The 25,586-nt window shown below is 39.0% G+C and overlaps 3 protein-coding genes across 3 annotated transcripts; 1 reads left to right on the top strand and 2 right to left on the bottom strand.

Moving 5' to 3' along the window:
• The first annotated feature begins 429 nt into the window (after positions 1-429).
• On the top strand, positions 430-3,256 carry LOC126672512 (uncharacterized). The gene is made up of 5 exons (XM_050366464.1): positions 430-833; positions 945-1,719; positions 1,834-2,255; positions 2,343-2,660; positions 2,734-3,256. The coding sequence occupies exons 1-5, from the start codon at positions 430-432 to the stop codon at positions 3,254-3,256; spliced, it is 2,442 nt and encodes an 813-aa protein (XP_050222421.1).
• A 9,121-nt stretch (positions 3,257-12,377) lies between these two features.
• On the bottom strand, positions 12,378-17,101 carry LOC126672513 (uncharacterized). The gene is made up of 10 exons (XM_050366465.1): positions 16,975-17,101; positions 16,819-16,917; positions 15,781-16,752; positions 15,012-15,691; positions 14,852-14,903; positions 14,517-14,707; positions 14,268-14,426; positions 13,568-14,153; positions 12,884-13,459; positions 12,378-12,775 (listed from the first exon to the last, which is right to left on the bottom strand). Exons 1-10 carry the CDS (start codon positions 17,099-17,101, stop codon positions 12,378-12,380), a joined length of 3,840 nt encoding a protein of 1,279 aa, XP_050222422.1.
• A 5,787-nt stretch (positions 17,102-22,888) lies between these two features.
• Positions 22,889-25,267, bottom strand: LOC126672514 (uncharacterized). Its single transcript, XM_050366466.1, has 3 exons — positions 24,408-25,267; positions 23,724-24,327; positions 22,889-23,611 (listed from the first exon to the last, which is right to left on the bottom strand). Exons 1-3 carry the CDS (start codon positions 25,265-25,267, stop codon positions 22,889-22,891), a joined length of 2,187 nt encoding a protein of 728 aa, XP_050222423.1.
• Positions 25,268-25,586: the final 319 nt, after the last annotated feature.

Here is a 25,586-nt window from a genome sequence, read left to right on the forward strand (position 1 = left end):
GGAATCAGACCGAAGTTGGATGTATACGCGGCTCCATGGCGGGTTGTTGTACCCAGGTTTTGACGAGCGCGTACAACAGTTTGTGAATTTCGCCTTACGTCATCCTGCGTGTATAAGTGGGGCTGAGATTAAATGTCTTTTCCTAGGACAGGATGTAAAAATACGAGTTATCGGGATGTCGAAACAGTCAAGCTTCTCATTTTGCAGAAAGGGTTTGTCAAAGATTATCAAGTCTGGGTTTTTCATGGTGAGTGAAATGTTTTAAATCCCCGTCCCGTTGCACAGCTACCGGAGTATGACGTTGACATGGAATATGAGGGGGGTGACGAGTTCAGCTCCGTCCAGAGAATGGTTATCGATGTTGCCGGTCCAGAAGTAGTGTTCACGGAGGAGGAACTGAATAATGAAGCTAAACACTTTTAGGATATGATGCGTGCGGCCAAAGAACCTGTATGCCCCGGTAATAGCAAACACTCTCCCTTGTCTGCAGCTGCTAAAATGTTAGACATCAAATGTCGACATAGTGGGTCAGTAGCTTTAGTAGATGATCTGACCGAATTTATACAAGAGCTTCTCCCAGAGGACAACAAGATGCCAAAGAACTTTGCTGAAATAAAGAAGATAATTAGAGGTCTTGGGTTGCCGGTTGAAGTTATCGATTGCTGTTTCCGCAACTGCAAGATTTACTGGGGGTCAGACGCGGAGTTAACACGATGCAAAATTTGCGATCACGAACGGTGGAAACCGCCCCCTAAAGGAATTTCTGTGAAAAGACGAGTTAACGTCCCTTATAGGAAAATGTTTTATTTTCCTATAACTCTGAGACTGCAGAGGTTGTACGCTTCTATAGCCACCGCCAAGCATATGACGTGGCACGCAGAACACGATATGGTTGATGGAAAGATTTGTCACCCGTAAGACTCTCCGGCGTGGAAACATTTCAGTGAATTGCATACAGAGTTTGCGGGAGAAATTCGAAACGTCAGACTAGGCCTGTGTACTGATGGGTTTCAACCATTTAGGGCCTTCGGCCAGAATTATTCATCATGGCCAGTAATTTTGACACCCTACAATCTCCCCCCAGGGATGTGTATGAAAGATGAGTTCATGTTTTTAATTGTTATTGTCCCTGGGCCTCGAAATCCTAAACACCAAATGGATATATTCCTGCAGCCATTAATAGCTGATCTGAACCAACTGTGGGAATTTGGAGTCCAGACATTCGACGTTCATAGGCGACAGAATTTTCAAATGAAAGCGGCACTGATGTGGGCAATTAATGATTTTCCCGCTTATTCCATGTTGTCTGGATGGAGCACATCTGGGAGACTGGCTTGCCCACACTGCATGGAAAATAAGGATGCTTTCACGCTTAAAGGGAGTAGAAAACAGTCGTGGTTTGATTGCCACAAAAGGTTCTTGCCTCGTGGTCACCCGTACCGTCATAACACAACTCATTTCCGTAAAGGGAAAACCGTAAATCAAGAATTCGGACAGCCGAAAACCGGAGAAGAATTGCTGGCAGAGGTGGACAATCTGGGTTTTATGAAGGCATATGAAATTGGGGCTGAGAAAAATAATGATGCAAAGTCGACAGATTATGGTTGGAATAAAAAAAGCATTTTTTGGGATTTTCCGTATTGGAAAACGAATCTCATTCGTCACAATCTCGATGTCATGCACATTGAGAAAAACGTATTCGACAACATTTTCAATACGGTACTAAATGTTCCCGGGAAAACGAAAGACCATGCAAAATCTAGAGATGAGTTGAATGACATATGTGATCAGCCTGAGTTAGCAAAAGATCCGGTTACTGGGAGATTTCCTAAGGCGATGTATGCTTTGGACAGGGACGGAAAAAAGGCTTTACTCGAGTGGATTAAGTTAATAAAGTTTCCAGATGGTTATGCGTCTAACTTTTCCAGATGTGTCGATACAATCAGTCTGAAAATGCATGGAATGAAAAGTCATGACTGCCACATTTTTATGCAAAGAATTTCGCCAATCGCTCTCCGTGAGCTATTACCGAAGGAAGTGTGGGAGCCTTTAATAGAGCTGAGTATCTTTTTCCGTGCGTTAACCTCCACGTCTCTAACAGAGAAAGATATAGAACGTATGAGGCTGGAAATCCCAAAGATACTGTGCAAGCTAGAACGTATTTTTCCGCCAAGCTTTTTTGACTCCATGGAACATCTACCCGTACATCTACCGATCGAAGCTATGATGGCAGGGCCGGTTCAGTATCGCTGGATGTACCCATTTGAAACGTAATGTTACTGAATTTTCTCAATACTGTGTATTAACATGTAATGTTTACTAACTGTGGCATGTGGAATCAGATATTTAAGAAAACTGAAAAAAAGAGTCTCCAATAAAGGGAGGGTAGAAGGAAGCATCAGCAGCGGATACTTGAATGAAGAAACAGCAAAATTTGCAGCTTATTACTTTTCAGAAGGTGACCCAATGATACCTGAGCGGCTGCAAAGAAATGAAGTTTGTGACATTAAAATCGACGACGATGTTGACAGACTATCTATTTTCAAGCCTCACGGGCAATCAGTGGGTGCTTGCCGAAAGAGATATCTCGAAGATGCTGAGATTGTTGCTGCTCGGACATATGTTCTGTTGAATTGTTCAGAAATTGAAAATTACAGAGAGTAAGGTTTAATACAGCTGTCAATGTAATTAATAATAACGATTCAGAGTCTAATTATTGATTATTAACTTAAGTATTTTCGAAGGCGAGTTGCGGAGAGGAAACCCCGATATCAGCACCTCGCAAATTGAAGCAAAGTTTCAGAGTGACTTTGCCTACTGGTTTCAACAATATGTAAGTATTTTAAAAATTGACTTTTATGGAGTTCTGAAAGACATAATTGAGTTGGAGTATCCGGCGCTTCCAATGAAGACGACTGTCTTATTTAAATGCGAGTGGTTCGACCCAGCGCACAATTCTGGCACAATTAGTAACAAAAAATACAACATGGTGGATATTAATAACAGAAAGAGATATAATAAGTATGAACCTTTCATCTTAGCCGAACAGGCCGATCAAGTTCATTGCCTACCATATCCGAGTAAAAGAAGGGATAAATTAAATTGGTGGGCAGTTTGCAGAATAAAGGCACGATCAGAATTTGACATGCCCGAGGGGATTATCCCGGCCTTTCAAGACGAGACAGAAGAAAATCCTCTCATTGTTGCAACAGACGGCAATCCAACATATTTCGCTGATCAAAATGGAGAAGCATAAGAAGATGCGTTGTTTATGCCTCCTGAACAAGAAACAGAAGATGAGTTCATCGCATCCTCATCAGACGAAGATGAAAGCGAAGAGCTTTAGTAGTTTAGTAATTTTTTTGTATTAGATTTTTTCAAACTATAATCAATTTTAGAAGACGATATAAGGCTGAAATTATGTTTCTTAATTTTATTTAAGTGTATACTCGTTGAATTTGAATTAATATTTATTAGTTTTATGTTTCACGAAACATTTCTTAATTTATATAATGTGTTGGTTGGTTGTGGAATATGTAAAATTGACGTATGTACACGTATGAGGGGTCGAGGTCGAGGCACTGGCTCAGGCCGTGGCACAGGCCAAGAACGCGGACGGGGAGACGACCCTGTTGTTGGCGATACCTGACGTTGCTGAGGAGCAGCAACAGCTGGAGGCCGGAGGATGTTCAGCCTCGGCAGCAGCGTGAGCCTAGCGAGCCCCCAGCTATTATGGACGACCAGGGCAGGGCGAGGGTTCACCCGGACCCTAGAAAGTTTGATTACTATTTAGTTTTTAATGATATCGTAATATGTAATTAATTTGTAATTAATTTTTATTTAAACTAATTTATGCTTATCTAATCACAGGACTTTGTTGCTGGACTCAAGGCCGGTTTCTCGTGCCATCAGAGACATTTTTAGGAAGTGCTGGTTTGAGACTGGCTATGCATGGTGCTTTCTGACTGCGTATCAGAGGGATTTCTATTTCCAGGAGTTCCAAGTAATTAAATTAAAGTTAATACATTTAAGTTTTGATTTTCGTGAAAAACTAACTCACAACATATGTTTTTACTGTTGCAGAAATAATTCTGGTGGGATAGTTTGGTCTACAGCGACGAGCTCATCAGACATGTCTTCATGACCCACGCAGCCACTCGCTACAAAGACAACGTCCATAAAATGAAGTCCAAAAAGGAGAAGCATAAATCTGTGGGCCAGGAAATATGGGATGCCTGGAATGCCTTCTAGGACACAGAGGCGGAGAAGAAGAAGTCGGAGATAGCCCGGGCAAACCGGATGAGCGAGCCGGCGGGCGCCGGTACTGCACCGGTCCGTCATACTGGGGGATCCCGCTTTGCTCTCAAACATATGGACGTGATGGTATATTTCTAAATTCAGTAAGTAAAATAATGTATTTTCTTTATTTTCGTACTTATTTAATTATATTTTTTCTGATAGGCTAAGGAGCTCGGCCGGAAACCGAGTGTGACGGAGCTGTACACTCGCCTTCACTCCACGAAGGGTGAGAATAAACCTGTAGACAAGCGGGCTCAGAACATGACTGTAAGTACTTATAAATTTATAAATCTATTAATTATGTTTAGGCTTTGGTGTTGAATATATATATTGTACTTGTTAAATATATTTGGATTAACTATTTAAGTACATAAGTTATGTAGACTTGACGTTTGTGTACTTAATTAGATTGAAAGTGTTTGTTGTTTGGGTTATATATTGTAATTTTCTTGCAGGATTTTCCTGAAAAATGGGTGATGCTCATATTATAAAAGAAATGCTTCCGAAATTTCTTTAAAATTTAGAATTACTTTTAATATGTGATGCTTTTTTATTTGTTATTTACCTGAACTGATATGTTTTTTAACTGTTTTGTAGGACGCTATTGCTGAGAGGCTGGCTGCTGCGACTCAGTCGCCGACTGGAGAGGGTAGCTCGATGAGTCCAGCGGAGGTGGATGAGACCCAACTGATTCTGGACATCGAGGGTGTCAATAAGAAGCACCGCGTGTACGGTTTAGGTTCGGCGAGTAGCAGGTATGCAGCCCCGAGTAGCAGCAGGGCGCTGCGAGGCACCTCTTCTAGGTCGACACAGCTGGCGGACGAGGACATCGAGCGCCGTGTGCAGACAGGAATTCAGGAGCGCCTGCGAGAGGTTGACCAGAGGCTAGCGGAGTAAAATCGTCAACAGCTGGCAGAGCAACAGCGTGAGCACCAAGCGGAAATGGCCCAGCTTATCCGAGAGGAGATTGCAAGGATGATGCCTAATCTTCCTCCAGAGTATCAGCCACAGTTTCCCGCTCCCCCACCAGACCGTGATGACACTACAGATTTGTAGTGTCCTGTTAGATTAGGATTCTGAACTAATTATGTATATTTTTTCTTTTAGACGACGTTATATTTGTATTTTGATATTTATCTATATATTTAGTGTCAACTTTCTATTAATTATTATCCGTAAATGAATTTTAATTACTGTATTTAACAGATTTGAAAGGATATTAAACTCTGTAGATCACTAAGCTTTCCTTAAATTACAGAAAGGTCACTAAAAAAACTTTTGTTACAAAATGGTCATTGAACTATAATTTTTATTACAAAGGGGTTCATCCATCTAAAACGTTGCGTTTTATAGCAAAAACGCAACATTTTCGCTTACGTGGCAAGCCAAATTTACAAAAAGGAACATAGTTTAGTGACCTTTTTGTAATAAGAGGTATTATCTAGTGACATTTTTGTAATTCACGAAAAGTTTAGTGTTGTTTTTGTAACAACATAAACATTTTTGTAGTAAAAGGTATAGTTCAATGATCATTTTGTAACAAAAGTTTTTTTAGTGATCTTTCTGTAATTTGAGTAAAGTCTAATGATCTACATAGTTTAATATCCTCTATACGACAGGGAAAAACTGCGAAAAATGGCAAAAATCTGCCGATAAAACATATATTGGCGACAGATTGCATACGTTGGCGACAGATATATCCGTCGCCAATGTGCCAAATTGGAGATAAATTTTGCAAGGTTGGCGACAGATATAATTCGTCGCTAACGTTGTGGATTTGGCGACGGATATACCCGTCACCAAACGTGCCCATTCTGTCTCCAAATTGGCACGTTTGGCGACGGAAAACAATACATCCGTCTCTAGTTGGTCTCAGCTTGAGACCATGTAGCGAAGGTTTCAGGTAAATATAGCGACGGGTTATCCGTCGCTAAATTTGCCACGGAATACAATATTGGTCGCTAACTTATTTTGCGACCAATATTGTTGCGATGGACACAGTCCGTCGCAATTCCGTCGCTAACTGCAGTTAGCGACGGAATAAAGGGCATTAGCGACGGATAAATACGTCGCTAATGCCCTGTTTTCTAGTAGTCTGATTTATCATCTCGGGTCAGGATTTCCAATATCCTTTTCCAGGATAATCAGAAATCGCCAACCGTTCCAAGGAAATAATTCCCTTAACTTTCTCGATATCGAAACCCAAAGATTTCGACCCACAAACAAAACACCAAATTCATCGAAACTAAAAATGAAGACAAAGGCAACTAGGTCTAAACGAAGATCTTACTCACAAATTAAGACCACACAATAAGGTAAGCCATCTATGACCACGTGAATTAATTAATCTCACGTGTTACTCCGAATGAAAAGATAAAATAAAAACAATCAAAATAGTTCAACCAAACATGACATTTAGCAAAATCAGCCCAACATATTGAAAAGACCAAAATCAAGACATGCTACAACAAGTTTGAATTTTCGTATCAAAATCAACTTGTAATTATATCACCTTATAAGAGTGCACTTCCAAATTCAATTTGAAATTTAAAGTTAATCATAAAACTTTTCAAGTTCAAGTTTCAGCCTCATGTTTTTTTTTTAAATTAATTTTCCGGAAAAACCTCATTTACAAGTTAATTGCTTTAAAAGTACCTAAATATCTTAATTCGTAAAACCATCGAGTTAGCTGAGTTATTACAACTTCCAAGTTCAACTCCTAAATTTGGGTGACCCAAGTCAAACCCTAAACAACCGTTTATAAAACGTATTTTAAATATTTGTAAATCTGGAAAATGCACTTTAAAACAAAATCTCAATTTTTTTAAAATAGGAAGCTCGACGTCACCCAAACAACAACATAGGACTCATCACCCAAGTGAGAAAACAATTAATCTTTAACAAACTTTTAGAAAACACATACTTCGACCATAACTAGCAAATCGAGTATGAAACCAACGACATCAAAGTGTAAACAAACCACAACCTGGTAAAATTATAAAAGTAATATTTATTCTTCAAAACAGTATCACCTTTCAAAATAATTTTATTACAAAAAAATCACTCTTTTCGAATCATTAGTAAGTTTTGAATATGAAAAAAATTATTTTACTGGCAACATAATGAAAATCACCTTTTAGGTTATCATGCTCAGATTACTCATCCGACTTTTATGTCAAAATCACCTTTTAGGTTATTGATAACTTGTGGAACGGCGGCGACACTCTGATCTGGCAGAAGCTTCAAGACCGTATCTGAAAGGCACAACACAACCGTAAGAAGGATGCCGGAAGGGGATTCCGGCAAACCACTCCGACGGTCTAGTCAATAGGTATTTTAGTGAGAGAAAGAATAAGAAGTGAAAGTGAGTTAAGAGTTGAGAGAAAAAGAGAATTAACCTTTTTACCTACTTTTTCTTAGCCTTTTATATTATGCCTATGTTCCTCTTTGTCTGGGCTGACAATCCTGATTTCATTCTCTTTGTCCGTGCAGATATTGTCTGGAATGTCAGGGTACCTTCTGACAGTTCTGTCGTTGTAATCAGTGAGAGGCGAACCTCGGACAAAACCGAGGTGCTGTGTGTTTCATTCGATTATCATGAGGTGACAATGTGGTATGTCCTTGTTCGGTTTGAGCCGAGAAGGATTGGCAGTGTTCCTTACTAACTAGATTTATGATGTGTCTTGCTCGGTCTGTAGTATGTCTTGTTTGGTTTGAGCCGAGAGGGGTTGGCAGTGTGTTTTGTTCGAGGTTTTATGATGCGTCTTACTCGGTCTGTATTGTATCTTGTTCGGTTGATGTTCTATTTTTGAGATTATTCATCTGTGTTGTTATCACAAGTCCCCCCCTGTTATGTCGGATATTTATGTCCGAGTTTGTCTTCTGGCTCTATTCATTTTGCATGCGTTTTTTTGCTGTATTTAATGTCTGCCTTGTTGTTACACGTGGCATCTTTTTGCTGCTTTGTAACTGACGCTGTCTCCAACTATCACATTTATTGAGGTGACTACTGAGTTATGGCTCTTTAATTAAGGTGACTCTTCAGTTGGACCTGTTCGGTTTCTATATAAACCTTTGTTTTGTTCATTTTTTGTTTTCTTCTTTTCCGTCTTTCTCTCTCTATACTTGCTGTTCTTGCTTTTCTTTCCTTCTTTTTTCAATTTTCTTCGAGTTTTGCATCAATATCATTCGTAAGTTCATCAGCTTTTCTCTATTTTGATCTTTTTATTTGGTTGTCGTGTTCTTTTTTTCTTGTTTGTCTATTAGGATAATATATTTAGGGTTTGTTTCTTTTTGATTTTCTGTTTTTGTTTGTGTTTGAATAAATGTCGAACGAAGAAGACTCTCAGAATTTGTCTGAGCAAGACCTAGGTGTTGATGTCAACGAGACTGTTAGTAGTACCGATAGTGACCATCATGAGGATACCGAGGATGGGGTTGTTGGTGAAAATAGGTTCGATGATCTGGGATGTTCAGAGGATACTTCTTATGCTCGGCCTAGGCGAGTTAGACCTAGGAAATCTAAGACTTCTTTAGCTAGGAGGGTGATGATGGAAACGATGTTTGCCGAGCTTACCCAAAATTATTTGGACTACTTTGGTTCGAAACTTAAGATTCCTACTGGCTATACCCTAGAATTATCGACTCCGGGCATAACCATAAATGCTCCTGTTGGTCCGGGATATGTAGTTGTGTGTGTGGAACACCTTCATTCTGGGGTTAGGATCCCTTTTCAAAACGACCTTCTTTCTCTTCTTCGGTGGTATAATATGCCTCTAAGTCAGTTTCATGGTATTAGGCATTTTTTCACTGTGCGGGCCTTTTGTTTGAAAAATAAGATCCCTTTTTCTGTAAAAATATTTGCTAGTATGTATGGCTTAGTTTTTAACGGCGAGTATGACTTTGCCTATTTTAAAATTCTGAAGTCGGAGCCTAGGCGAGTTGTCGATCACGTGACTACGTCGCTTAAGCGCTTTAGGGTAGACTGGTTCCGAATTAGGCATCCTTCTGCCTTTTCTGAATTGCCTCTGGGCTGGTCGTGTGTTTCTCCGGAGCACACATATATTAGGAGGGACAAAGTACGAGAAGAGGCACACACCCGACTTCAGGCTTTGTTGGAATGAACCGGTCCTGTAAATACCGAGGAAGTCCTTCCTCGATTGAGGATTGTAAGGTTTAATGTCACGACCCGATCCTCGGCGTCGAGACCGGCGCTAGAGAATGGGAGTGGTTGCTCCAAAACCCGTAGCAAGCCTTAAAAATACATTAAAAATCACTTAAAAATTTTCGCGGAATTCAAATCATTTTCGAACATTTTAAAATCGCAGTTTAAAACGTTCTATTAAAAATTACCATTTAAAACATGCACATAATTTTTCTCTTAAATTATTGCATTTTAGTTTTCAAAACCATTTCACTATGGTTTATCATGCATCTAATTATGCATACCATCTTACTACGGTAATTACTGCATTTCACTATGCAGGCCATTTCATTATGGACTTAACCGCATTTCATTATGCAGACCATGTCATTATGGATTTAACTGCATTTCATTATGCAGATGCGCTCGCCGCATTTTGTACTCGTGCAGTCGCTCGGACTTTCGCACAGCATTCACATATTACATATTATCAGAGTTTAAGCGTTATAATAAAATATAAAGCATAAATAAGTCCAACCACTACTAAGGTATCACCGTTCATTATTCTAGCTACTACAACTCTAGACACATAAAGGAAAGTCATTCTCACTTTATTCAAGCCAGGGATTTCCGAAACAAGAAATTGGAAATCCACACGTCAAACTACTCGCCTGTAAAAAATATTAAATTCAACGGGGTCAGTTATAAAAACTGGTGAATGCGTACAACATGTACTAATAAACATTAATATGAAAGCAATGCATTCCAGATTACCGATTCATATGAAACCCTAAACCATGATTCATGTTCCTATATACTTTCAAAACAGGAAACATAAATATTCCACATCATTTCATCATATTCGGGTTAACCTTTTCATGGCCGTATTTATTCATTTCTTTTTGTACTCTAGCCCGTCAAATCTGATCATTCATCTTTTACGTATGTGAAGGTCTTTAGACTCTTTCACCATACAACAGATTTCGGCAGTACATATATACCGTCGCCATTTCACTTTTTATTAAAAGGTTCAACCTCTCAGATCTCGGCAGTTTCTCTTTACTGCCTTTGGTCGTCTATATTCCGTTGCCTCTGAAGATCTGTTCACACAGAGTCTAGGCCGTCGCCTGACTTTCCAGGCCGTCGCCAGGATTCACACTGTACATTCACATGCAACCCATTCTAAATGCAATACCGGTGATCACACAGCACTATTGCCGCCCAATAGTAAGCATGTTTCAATGAATCTAAATCGGTTTCAAAACAATGTATAAAAGTTTATGCGATTTAAATTCAAAATAAAATAAAGCATTTGCAAATCATGTAAAGCAGTTCGCAATATTTTTAATACTAATATTTAGCAGTATAAGTTGTAAACACACTCACAGTACTCGCTTATTCCAATTATAAAAATATCACCCGTCGAAATATTAAAACCTTCGCTCGCCGGTTTCCGCGACAAGACTCGCTGGATCTAATTTAGAGATTAAACATTAATAAATGTAATAACTCTAAATTCTAGGATAAACTCTAGACCTACTCAACCATATAAACCACATAATCACAAACCAAATTTGATTCCGACTATCTTTTTCCGCGTCATCGTATTTCAATACGATACACCACATAGTTTATTTAATTCATAAATAAACATAGAATTATAATTCCATATAATTTTAACACATATTCAATTAACATAGTTTTCTGAAAATTTCCTTTTTTAGAAAATCTCAACAAACATATCACAATTCAAAAATATCCAAAAATATTTTTCCGTAAAATATTTTTGACCCGGGGCTCGGCCCCCCCTTATTTTCTGCCCAGAAATTAAAATGACAGTTTTACCCTTTTTAACAATTTTAACCGAATAAACAATTATCAAAATTTAAACCCGGTTACTAAATCACTAAAAATTCACCATTAAATATTTATTTATCATCATTCAAACATTTAGATCAACCTTAAACAAACTCATTTCCAGAAATTTAAAATCATTAGATTTACCCACATTTAAGCATTTTTTTGAGTTTTAAACTATTAAAAATCGAATTTCAAACCTTTAAATTAACACCCGAATTAATTAACATTTTTAATCCACAAAAATCTCACTTTAAAGCATATTTAATCCTCATCAAATAGATCAGCCCAGAAATTAAAATAAATAATTTAATTTTCACGGAAAAATTATTTAAAACCGAAACTCATTAAAACAATTACTAAAATTAATTAACTAACCATCAAACAACAATTTTAAACCATCCTAAGCATGTTTCTAAACCTCAACCAACATCAGCAAATAAAAGTATGGTTTTGAGCTTGAGATTTCACCTTGATTCAACATGCAAACACACATACACGATCTATGCAATATTCCCGACAATTTTCGTTAACAAAATTTTGAGAGAAAATCAAATAGTAAATTTTTGTGTTTTGATCTTGAATGGTTCGGCACCCACACTCAAATGGGGAAGATGATTAAGAAACTTGGGCATCAAGTTTAGCTTAAGAAAATATCTAGATATTTAGATAGCTATTTCAATTATTTACAAGTTTGCCATTAGGGGCATTCTTGTAATTAAATCAAACTCTATGGGCAAAATAAATTCAACTTTATCAAATATTCAAAACATTAAATCATATCATATGGGCTGAGTTTAAAATATTTTTGGGCCTTTAAAAATATTTAAAATAATTATTTTGACAGTTTTTAGTGAAAAATCGCAAAATTCACTTTTAACACGTAAAATTGCCAAAAATCACATTTAAGGCAAACACATACCAAATCACATTTTCACACGTATAAATTCATCACGTGAATTTATTCACTATTTTCGAGGTCCTAATCAATAAAAATTGGACACTAGCGAAAATAAACGCTAATAATTCTACGGGGTATTACATTCACCCCTCCTTATAAGAAATTCGTCCTCGAATTTCAAAACAAATTATTACCTTGAGCAAACAAGTGGGGATATCGTTTCCGCATATCCGCCTCTGTTTCCCACGTACATTCCTCAATTGTACGGCTCCTCCAGAGCACTTTTACCATAGGTATCTCCTTACTACGGAGTTTCCTAATCTGGGTATCGACAATTTCTACAGGTTCCTCCTGATAAGATAGTTCCTCGTCTATCTCAACCTCTTGAGACTGAATAATTCTATCAGGGTCAGGAATATACTTCCTAAGCATCGACACGTGAAACACTGGATGTACCTGCGACATCTCAGACGGTAATGCTAACTTATAAGCTACCGCTCCTATTCGCTCAATAACCTCGTAAGGTCCTGCATATCTCGGCGTTAGCTTTCCTTTCTTTCCAAATCGGATTACACCTTTCATAGGTGATATTTTAAGAAACACAAAATCTCTGACTTGAAATTCTATATCCTTTCTCCTCACATCAGCATAGCTCTTTTGTCGACTAAATGCAGTTTCTAAACGTTGCTTAATCAACGGCACTTTCTCAGACGTAATCTGTGCTATTTCAGCTCCTGTTAACTTTCTTTCTCCAACTTCCTCCCAACAAATTGGAGATGTACACTTACGTCCATACAACGCCTCATACGGTGCCATTTCGATACTGGAATGATAACTATTGTTATATGAAAACTCTACTAACGGTAGATACTCATCCCAATGGCCTCCGAAATCTAAAATGCACATTCTTAGCATATCCTCCAAAGTCTGGATAGTCCTTTCAGACTGTCCATCCGTTTGGGGATGAAACGCTGTACTGAAATCTAAACGCGTTCCTAAAGCCTCTTGCAGACTTTGCCAAAATCGGGATGTAAAAACCGATCCTCGATCTGACACAATTGACACAGGAACTCCATGTAAACTGACTACCTTGTCAATATAAATCTGTGCCAACTTCGCTGCCGTATAGGTAACCTTGATCGGAATGAAATGAGCCGACTTTGTCATTCGATCAACGATAACCCATATCGAATCAAAACCACGTTGCGACTTAGGCAATCCAACGACAAAATCCATGGTTATTCTTTCCCATTTCCATTCTGGTATTGGTAATTGTTGCAAAAATCCAAATGGTCTCTGATGTTCCAACTTCACCTGTTGGCATATCGGACACTTCGCAACAAATTCCGCTATATCTCTTTTCATACCATACCACCAATACATCTCCTTAACATCGTGATACATCTTGGTAGAACCAGGATGAACACTATACTTAGATCCATGTGCCTCCATCATAATCCTCTGTTTCAATTTCTCTACATTTGGTACACATACCCTTGTACCAAATTTCAAAATACCACCTTTCAAATTATACTCAGAGTTCATTCCCTTTTGAACTTCTGCAATAACATGCTTTAGTTGAGGATCAGTTGTCTGAAGTTCCTTAATATGATCATTCAATGTAGGTTTAATCGTCATTTGAGCTAACAAACTCCCCAAATACGAAACCTCTAATTGAACTCCTTGATCAAACAACGAATGCACTTCTCTAATCATTGGTCTCTTCTCAACTAAAGTAACATGAGCTAAACTTCCTGCTGATTTTCTGCTCAACGCATCAGCCACTAAATTAGCTTTGCCAGGATGATACTGTATCGTACAGTCACAATCCTTTAGTAACTCCACCCATCTCCTCTGTCTGAGATTTAACTCTCTCTTATCAAATATATATTTCAGACTCTTGTGATCAGTGAATATTTCGCATTTTGCTCCATATAGATAATTTCTCCAAATCTTTAATGCGAAAATCACTGCTGCTAATTCTAGATCATGGGTTGGATAATTAACTTCATGCTTTTTCAACTGGCGAGAAGCATAAGCTATAACTCGTCCATGTTGCATCAGTACACATCCTAACCCGATCCTAGAAGCATCACAATAGACTGTAAGTCCATCACTACCTTCTGGTAATGCCAGAACTGGAGCTGTTGTCAAACACTCCTTCAGCTTCTGGAAACTCACTTCACATTGATCATTCCAAATGAACTTCGCGTTCTTCTGAGTTAGCTTAGTTAATGGTGCAGACAACTTAGAAAAGTCTTGCACAAACCGTCTATAATAACCAGCTAAACCCAAGAAACTACGAATTTCTGTTACTGAACTTGGCCTTTTCCAATTCATCACAGCTTCAATCTTTTTAGGATCCACCTTAATCCCACTCTGAGATACTACATGTCCCAAAAATGCTACTTCTTCTAACCAAAATTCACACATCGAGAATTTAGCATATAGCTGATGATCTCTCAAAGTTTGTAACACTATCCTTAAGTGTTGCGCATGCTCCTCCTCTGTGCGCGAATAAATCAAGATATCATCTATGAACACTATCATGAATTGATCTAGAAACGGTTTAAAAATCCGATTCATCAAATCCATGAAAGCCGCTGGTGCATTTGTCAATCCAAATGACATCACCAAAAATTCATAATGACCGTATCTTGTTCTGAATACAGTCTTTGGAATATCATCATTTCTGATCTTCAACTGATGATAACCAGACCTCAGATCAATCTTCGAAAAGTACCTCGCTCCTTGCAATTGATCGAATAAATCGTCAATTCTGGGTAAAGGATACTTATTCTTGATTGTGACCTTATTGAGTTGTCTGTAGTCTATACAGAGTCTCATAGATCCATCCTTCTTCTTTACAAACAACACAGGTGCTCCCCAAGGCGAGACACTTGGTCGTATAAATCCACGATCAATCAATTCTTCTAATTGATCCTGCAACTCCTTTAGTTCTGCTGGTGCCATACGATACGGAGGTATCGATATTGGACTTGTACCACGAACTAGATCAATACAGAATTCAATCTCTCGATCTGGTGGTAATCCAGGTAATTCTTCTGGAAACACATCAGAATACTCCGACACTATTGGTACATCACTCACACTTCCCACTTCCTTCTGAACATCTCGTACCAGAGCTAAAAATCCTTGACATCCTTTACTTAACATCTTTCTCGCTTTCAAAGCCGAGACTAAACTCTTTGGGGTCTCTAACTTCTCTCCCCGAATAGAGATAAGTTCAGTTCCAGGTGCATGGAACGTCACTATCTTCTCTCTACAATCCACATTCGCATAATGTCGCGACAACCAATCCATTCCTAGGATGACGTCGAATTCTAAGACATTAAGCAATAACAAATCCGCAAGCAATTCTCGCTCTCCAATTAACACAGGACACGACGGATACATTACAGTAACGTCTATGCTTTCGCCTACAGGTGTAGCTACTAACAATGGGTTTTGCAAAATCACAGGTTGAATTCCTAATTTTAATGCAAAACTCGACGATACAAATGAATGCGTAGCACCGGGATCAAATAAAATTGATGCATCATAGATATTGAAAATATACCTTGCACTACCGCATTCGACGCATTCGCCTCCTGAGGATTGATCGCAAAAACTCTAGCCTGCCCTCCGCTAGCAGTTGCTCCAGATCCTCGTCCGCCTGTGGTCCTTCCTCCACCACGATTACCAAAACCATATCCTCTTCCACGTTGTCCATTTAACACACTCTGGTTCTGTGCCTGCCCAGACACTGCAGGATATACAGGTCTAGGTTGTTGAAACACTGGTTGAACAACACTAGCACTTGAACCTTGTGGTCCAGACATAGGACATTCTCTAGAGTAATGACCTTGTTGTCCACACGTGTAACATCCTCTAGTTGCCCAATAGCATGCTCCAAAATGCTTCTTCCCACAAGTTGGACATAGTGGTACCGTTCCTCCTGAACTTCGTCCACTAGAACTTGATCCAGAGGTACTAAACCTCCTATCTCTTCTGTTCTTCTTAAACCCCTTACGATATGGTCCAGTGAACCTATTCGTATTAGAACTCGCCGTTCCTTCTCTCACTTGCTCACCAGGAACACTGATCCTTCCAAATTGGATCAAAGTAGTTTCCATTTGGCGTGCACTATCGATGATTTGAACCAGATCCTTCCTAACATCAGATAGCAATCCAATATATTCGGGTCCTAGCCCCTTAATGAACCTTAAATTCACCCTATCTCTATCCAACATCAGATCAGGTGGGAATCGACTCAATCTTGTGAACTCCGTCACATACTCCTGCACCGTCTTTCCTATCTTATTCAAATTCAACAGTTTCTCTCGATAATTCTCCGTTACTGAAAACGGCAGAAAGAAATTCTTAAATCTAGTGACAAATTCATTCCAAGTCATCTCTCCCATACTTGGTTGAATATGCCTTTGAAACCAATCCTTCGCAGATCCTTTTACTGACATCTCCACCATCAGTATAGACTGTCTTTCACTAGCATTAAGACGTCTAGCGTTCATTTCTACTTCCTCTAAGAAATCTAATGCATCGTTCGATCCATCAAACTTCATGGGCTTGAGCCTCATGTAAGCCATAACGAGATCACGATCAACATTAGCACCAACTCTCTGCTGTTGATAATCTAACTGCTCTCTGTGCATATTTTCCACTTCCGCTTGATTCGTTTGCATGGCTGCTATGCCAGCTAAAAATTGTTCGAAATCAAAGCCCGAAATATTAAAATTAGGCCCACGGCCTCTACCACGACCTCGACCACGTCCACGTCCACGACCACGACCTTCGCCTGCTACGGGTATCGCATCGTTATGAACGGACTCCTCATCATGAACATTCTCCTCTTGAATGTTTTCCTCATGCTGATCAGCCATTCTGATCAAAGCACATCATCTATTAAGAATCTATCTAAGCGTTCTAATCGTATACTATCAGGCTCTACTTACTCCTAACAAGCATACAGACTCAATCCTAAAGCACAGCTGGGAATATATAAAAACAAATGATGACTTAACAAATGACATGACCGGAAATTTATATGTTGCAGTAGACTCTATACCAATTTCTTAGGTACACGTTCCATACGGTATTTAACAATGATACCACCTTTACTATCAACCACTTTTCGACTATCACTCAGTCAGTGGAAATGATACTAACTTTCGTTACTCCTTTCACATATTAGTAATGGTTTAAGACTATAAACCATCACTATGATATCAAACTCAACAATGGCCCACTTTTTGACCATTGCTCTGATACCACCTTTGTCACGACCCGATCCTCGGCGTCGAGACCGGCGCTAGGGAATGGGAGTGGTTGCTCCGAAACCCGTAGCAAGCCTTAAAAATACATTAAAAATCACTTAAAAAATTTCGCGGAATTCAAATCATTTTCGAACATTTTAAAATCGCAGTTTAAAACGTTCTATTAAAAATTACCATTTAAAACATGCACATAATTTTTCTCTTAAATTATTGCATTATAGTTTTCAAAACCATTTCACTATGGTTTATCATGCATCTCATTATGCATACCATCTTACTACGGTAATTACTGCATTTCACTATGCAGGCCATTTCATTATGGACTTAACCGCAATTCATTATGCAGACCATTTCATTATGGATTTAACTGCATTCCATTATGCAGATGCGCTCGCTGCATTTTGTACTCGTGCAGTCGCTCGGACTTTCGCACAGCATTCACATATTACATATTATCAGAGTTTAAGCGTTATAATAAAATATAAAGCATAAATAAGTCCAACGACTACTAAGGTATCACCGTTCATTATTCTAGCTACTGCAACTCTAGACACATAAAGGAAAGTCATTCTCACTTTATTCAAGCCAGGGATTTCCGGAACAAGAAATTGGAAATCCACACGTCAAACTACTCGCCTGTAAAAAATATTAAATTCAACGGGGTCAGTTATAAAACTGGTGAATGCGTACAACATGTACTAATAAACATTAATATGAAAGCAATGCATTCCAGATTACCGATTCATATGAAACCCTAAACCATGATTCATGTTCCTATATACTTTCAAAACAAGAAACATAAATATTCCACATCATTTCATCATATTCGGGTTAACCTTTTCATGGCCGTATTTATTCATTTCTTTTTGTACTCTAGCCCGTCAAATCTGATCATTCATCTTTTACGTATGTGAAGGTCTTTAGACTCTTTCACCATACAACAGATTTCGGCAGTACATATATACCGTCGCCATTTCACTTTTTATTAAAAGGTTCAACCTCTCAGATCTCGGCAGTTTCTCTTTACTGCCTTTGGTCGTCTATATTCCGTTGCCTCTGAAGATCTGTTCACACAGAGTCTAGGCCGTCGCCTGACTTTCCAGGCCGTCGCCAGGATTCACACAGTACATTCACATGCAACCCATTCTAAATGCAATACCGGTGATCACACAACACTATTGCCGCCCAATAGTAAGCATGTTTCAATGAATCTAAATCGGTTTCAATACTATGTATAATAGTTTATGCGATTTAAATTCAAAATAAAATAAAGCATTTGCAAATCATGTAAAGCAGTTCGCAATATTTTTAATACTAATATTTAGCAGTATAAGTTGTAAACACACTCACAGTACTCGCTTATTCCAATTATAAAAATATCACCCGTCGAAATATTAAAACCTTCGCTCGCCGGTTTCCGCGACAAGACTCGCTGGATCTAATTTAGAGATTAAACATTAATAAATGTAATAACTCTAAATTCTAGGATAAACTCTAGACCGACTCAACCATATAAACCACATAATCACAAATCAAATTTGATTCCGACTATCTCTTTCCGCGTCATCTTATTTCAATACGATACACCACATAGTTTATTTAATTCATAAATAAACATAGAATTATAAGTCCATATAATTCTAACACATATTCAATTAACATAGTTTTCTAAAAATTTCCTTTTTTAGAAAATCTCAACAAACATATCACAATTCAAAAATATCCAAAAATATTTTTCCGTAAAATATTTTTGACCCGGGGCTCGGCCCCCCCTTATTTTCTGCCCAGAAATTAAAATGACAGTTTTACCCTTTTTAACAATTTTAACCGAATTAACAATTATCAAAATTTAAACCCGGTTACTAAATCACTAAAAATTCACCATTAAATATTTATTTATCATCATTCAAACATTTAGATCAACCTTAAACAAACTCATTTCCAGAAATTTAAAATCATTAGATTTACCCACATTTAAGCATTTTTTTGAGTTTTAAACTATTAAAAATCGAATTTCAAACCTTTAAATTAACACCCGAATTAATTAACATTTTTAATCCACAAAAATCTCACTTTAAAGCATATTTAATACTCATCAAATAGATCAGCCCAGAAATTAAAATAAATAATTTAATTTTTACGGAAAAATTATTTAAAACCGAAACCCATTAAAACAATTACTAAAACTAATTAACTAACCATCAAACAACAATTTTAAACCATCCTAAACATGTTTCTAAACCTCAACCAACATCAGCAAATAAAAGTATGGTTTTGAGCTTGAGATTTCACCTTGATTCAACATGCAAACACACATACACGATCTATGCAATATTCCCGACATTTTTCGTTAACAAAATTTTGAGAGAAAATCAAAGAGTAAATTTTTGTGTTTTAATCTTGAATGGTTCGGCACCCACACTCAAATGGGGAAGATGATTAAGAAACTTGGGCATCAAGTTTAGCTTAAGAAAATATCTAGATATTTAGATAGCTATTTCAATTATTTACAAGTTTGCCATTAGGGGCATTCTTGTAATTAAATCAAACTCTAGGGGCAAAATAAATTCAACTTTATCAAATATTCAAAACATTAAATCATATCATATGGGCTGAGTTTAAAATATTTTTGGGCCTTTAAAAATATTTAAAATAATTATTTTGACGGTTTTTAGTGAAAAATCGCAAAATTCACTTTTAACACGTAAAATTGCCAAAAATCACATTTAAGGCAAACACATACCAAATCACATTTTCACACGTATAAATTCATCACGTGAATTTATTCACTATTTTCGAGGTCTTAATCAATAAAAATTGGACACTAGCGAAAATAAACGCTAATAATTCTACGGGGTATTACATTTAACCCCAATCGCCAAGCTTGTTTTTGGTTTTTATTTTTTGTTTGTCTTTGTTTTTGCCTTTGTCGGTTATTTTCCCACTATCTTTGTTTTATGCTTGTCCTTTGTTTGTTGATCGGTTTTTAATTTCATATGCAGCGATGGATATGGCTGCCTTTGCTGCTGGGAGGCGGGCTCGGCCTAGTTAGGGACAAACGTCACAAACCGTGGATGCATCTCAACCGAAGATGCCTGATGTCCTAAAGGTTCCTGGTTTTGTGCCAAGTAAGAATGTTGGCTCGGATAATGTGCCTCCCCCTGCCGAGAAGAAAAGAAAGAGGGGGAAGACTACGGGCAAGAAACCTTTTGAGCCTTGTGCTGATCAGTTATCTGCCGAGATTGATGCTTTTGATGATCCGTCTGGCGAGGAAAACCGACCAGAGCCTGTGGTGTTGGCCCTGAATGCTTGTTTGGGTGTTGCTGGTGCTGATGCCGAAGTAGGGTCTGTTCCTATTGCGGTTGACGGCGCATCTCGGGCTCGGAAGGGAAAGAATAAGGTTGGGGATTCCTCCGATGTTCCGGTTGATGTTGGTGCCGAGATTTCGTTGACTCCCTCAACCATGGATCGGTTTTTAAAGAGGAAGACGTCGGATGATTCTGTGGAAAATTATCCGACCGCGCTCTTCATAGCCCGACTCTGCTCCTTACCCAAGGATGTGGATAGCTTGAAAATAACTCACCCTCAGGATTTCATTGACGGAGGTTGCTCTTTGGCTTTCCAGGTATTTATTGTTATGTTGTATATGTGTGTGTTATTTTTACATGTATGTATATACATATTTTTTTGTTTTATATGAGCCTTACTTCGGGGTATTTTTGTTAGTTGATCAATCATTTGCTAGGGGCCCGCTCGGTCCAGGATGATTTGGTGAATCAAGCATCTGCTGATCGGGAGAAAGCCGAAGCTGCTGCTACTGCTTTGGAATCAGAGCAGCTTGCTCGGGCGAATGTTCAGTCGGTGCTTGATAATCATATCAAAGAGTATAATGCTCAGATTGCCGAGCTGAAGAAGGAAGTTGCTGCTTTGACTGAGACCCGGGTTGAGCTTAAACGAAAACACGCGCTGGATCTTATAAAACAGAGGGAGCAGCATGATGCGCTTCTAGCTGAGCAGAAAAAGTTAGCTTCGGAGGAGCTTGAGAAGGCTGTGAAGGTCGTTCGTACCGAAGTTACTGCTGAATTCGGTCAATTGACTGATCTTCTGGAGGACAACTTGAGAGATAGAGAGTGGGTCCTCTGTTGCTGCCTAATGCTGATCCGGAGTGTCTCTATCTCGACGTGGCCGCTATGTATGAGGTGCTGATGCAAAAGAAGGCCGAGGTGTCTGATGCTGCTACTGAAATGGCGGCCACGCTAAGCAAGGAGTTTGATCGGATAGATCAGGAAAATGCCCAAGTTGTTAGCGATCAGAGGACCGATCTTCATGTTGTTCCTCTGGTGCCCGGTCAGCTTAATGTGAGTCATTATGAAGAAGCTGGATTGAGCGAGGGTGGTGGTTCTATGTCGGGGAATGGTTTGAATTTGCCCGATGATGTTTCCCGGGCTGTAATAGATTAGAAACTGTACTTTCTTCTTTCCTATCTTTGTGTGCGGATTTTTGTCTGGTGATATATATATCAGTTTTTATTCTGTTTTTCCTGTTTAGTATTTATCTTTATTTTTGTATGTGTATCTTTGTCTTCGATGTTTGTTTAAAAATGTGAATATTGTTTATGGGATATTTAATCTTTGTGCTCGGTTTTTTGTTCTTTTAGTTCGGACAAAACTATTGATTTAAATCGTTTTAAGCTATGCCTTAGTTCGGATAAAGCAATTGCTTTTTCGTTTTAAGCTATGGCTTAGTTCGGATAAAGCAATTGCTTTTTCGTTTTAAGCTATGGCTTAGTTCGGGTAAAGCAATTGCTTTTTCCTTTTAAGCTATGGCTTAGTTCGGGTAAAGCAATTGTTTTAAATCGTCTTAAGCTATGGCTTATTTCGGGCAAAGCAATTGCTTTTAGTCATCTTAAGCTATGGCTTAGTTCTGGCAAAGCAATTGCTTTTAGTTTTCAGGCTATATTTTTGGCACACTTTGTTTTTTCTTTTATTGATAGGGGAAAAACTTGCATTTTTGCCTACAACCGACCTTGACCAAAATGCAAGTGAAAAAATCCCCGACTGACTCGATTAACCTGAATGTTGTCTACTGATAGAATCTTGTAAGAACCCTGGCATTCCAGGTTCTTGGCAGGTCTCAGCCTGACAGATATGTTAAATAATAGGCTCCTCCTTTCCCTACTTTCTTTACTTGGTAAGGTCCTTCCCAGTTTTCTCCGAGTTTGGATACTCCTGCGTTACCTCTTGCTATGTCGGCTCTTCGTAGTACTAAGTCTCCGACTTCAAACGTTAGGGGTTTGACCCTCTTGTTGTGATATGTTTCTATGTGTAGCAAGGCTTGCTCTCTTCTTTCTTCTAGCAAGTCGAGGCAGAGTCTAGTGCTTTCTTCATTTTGTTCCTAATCAAAATATTTGACTCTGATGGTGGGCATACCTATCTCTACTAGTACCATTGCCTCGCACCCGTAGGTTAGGCTATATGGGGTCCTTCCTGTGCTAGCTTTTGGCGTGGTTCTATATGACCATAGGACACTGTGTAGCTCATCGGCCCATCGACCTTTTGCCTCGTCTAGCTGCTTTTTTAAACCATTGACAATGGTTTGGTTGGTTACTTCGGTCATCCCGTTGCTCTGTGGGTGGGTGACCGATGTGAACCTTAGATCATTTCCTTTTTCAGTGCAGAATTCTCTGAAGTTTTTGTTGTCGAATTGATTTTCGTTGTCGGTTATGATGTTTTTTGGGATTCCGAAACGACAGATGATTTCTCTTCGGACAAAGCTTCGCACTCGTGCTTCCATTATAGTGGATACAGCTTCGGCTTCTACCCACTTTGAGAAATGGTCAACTGCTACTATTATGAATTTTCTCTGCCCACTTGCCGTTGGAAAAGTTCCAACGATGTCTATTCCCCACATGCTGAATGGCCAAGGACTTATTATTGGATTTTGTTCGGTCGTTGGTTGATATGTGTACATTTTGGTGGTACTGACATTTCTCACATTTTTGTACCAGGTTTGATGCGTCTTGTGCCAGTGTCGGCCAGTAGTAACCTTGTAAGACGGCTTTACGACAGAGTGCCAGGTGTGAGATGTGGCTTCCACATACACCTTCGTGTATCTCGGCTAAGAAATATTTCCCTTACTCCACCGTGAGGCATCTGGACCAGGGGTGTGAGAATGATTTTCTGTACAGAGTCCCGTCTCGGTATGAGAAGTGTGGTGCTCGGTGTTTTACTTTCTTTGCTTCTTTGTTATCTTCGGGCAGGCTCCCGTTTTCAATGTATGAGATGATGTGTTCTATCCACTGGTTCAATGGGTTGATGAGGAATGTTGCTTCGGGATTCTGGATACTGCTGAAATTTTGAACCGAGCACGGTATGGCCGACATTGTTTCTTTGACTGCTCCGGCTTTTGCCAATGTATCTGCTTCTGTGTTTTCCTCTCTGGGTATTTGTTCTAACTCCCATTTTCCACCCTCTTCGATAATTTTTGCGAGCAGCTCTTTCACTCGGTCTACGTATTTTTTCATCTCTGGATCTTTTACCTCGTATAAACCAAGTACCTGGTTAACCACCAGCTGAGAGTAACTCTGAATTTTGATGTACTCGGTCTTGACTACCGGTTCCATCCTTAATCCATTTATCAAAGCTTCGTATCCCGCTGCATTGTTGGTTGTTGGAAAATTTAGATGGATTGAGTTTTGCATTTTGATCTTATGTGGTCCTCTTAGTATCATGCCCGCTCCTGCTCCGCTCATGTTTGATGCTCCGTCTACTTTAGCGTTCAGCTGACTAGGCCCTTGTCTACCTCGGTAGGTTGATCGTGTGTTGTTGTTTCTGCTACAAAGTCGGCTAAGATTTAAGCTTTCATTGCTGTTCTCGGTTCGTATTTGATGTCGTATGATCCTATCATGACTGACCAGTTGATTAGTCGTCCTGATGTTTCTGGTCTTGCGAGCGCTTTTCTCAGAGGTTGGTTTGTTCGGACTATTCCTGTGTGAGCCTGAAAATATCTTTTTAGTTTTTCAACTGTTAAGACCAATGCTAATGCAAATTTCTCGATTTTGCTATATCCGAGCTCGGGTCCTTTCAACACCTTGCTCGTGTAGTATACCGGCTTTTGCTCGGATGCCTCTTCCTTTACTAGTACCGATGCCACTGTTTCATCAGTGACACTTAGATATAGGTATAGCACTTCTCCGGTTTCAGGTCTTCCGAGTAGTGGTGGTGAACTCAGGAATTTCTTGAGCTCTTCAAAAGATTGTTCGCATTCTTCGGTCCACTCGAATTTTTTCACATTTCTTAATGTTTTGAAGAACGGGAGACATCTTTTGGCCGAGTTAGACACGAATCGACCGAGAGCCGTGACTCTACCGTTTAGCTTTTGAACTTCTTTAGCTGATTTTGGCGCCTTCATTTCCAAAATTGCTTTTGTTTTCTCCGGGTTTACTTTAATGCCTTTTTGAGAGATGAGGTAACCGAGGAATTTTCCTGTTGGGACTTCGAATGCGCATTTGTCCGGATTTAGCTTGAGTTTGTATTTTTTAAGATTGGTGAAGACTTCTTTTAGGTCTTTCGCATGATCTTCTACCTTTTTGGACTTGACGATGATGTTGTCGACATAAACTTCCATGTTACGACCGATCTGGTCTTTGAATACGAAGTTCATTAGCCGCTGATAAGTTGCCCCTGCATTTTTTAATCCGAATGGCATTTGTTTGTAACAGTATGTGCCGCTGTCGGTTACAAAGCTTGTTTTCTCTTCATCATCTTTGTGCATTGTGATCTGGTGATATCCTTGGGCCGCGTCTATAAATGAGTAGATTTCGTAACCGCTGGTTGAATCGACCAGTTGGTCAATGTTTGGCAAGGGGTAGCTGTCCTTGGGGCATGCTCAGTTCAGATCTGTGAAGTCTATGCACAATCTCCATTTCCCATTTGGCTTTTTTATGAGTACGACATTTGACAGCCATTCCGGGTAATACACTCTTCTGATAAAACCTGCTGCTAATAATTTGTCTACTTCGGCTCTGATGGCGATTTGTCTATCTACTGCGAAGGCTCTTTTCTTTTGTTTGACTGGCTTGTGCTTTGGATCA

Source organism: Mercurialis annua, linkage group LG3, assembly GCF_937616625.2.
Source record: "Mercurialis annua linkage group LG3, ddMerAnnu1.2, whole genome shotgun sequence".
NCBI classification, from domain to species: domain Eukaryota; kingdom Viridiplantae; phylum Streptophyta; class Magnoliopsida; order Malpighiales; family Euphorbiaceae; genus Mercurialis; species Mercurialis annua.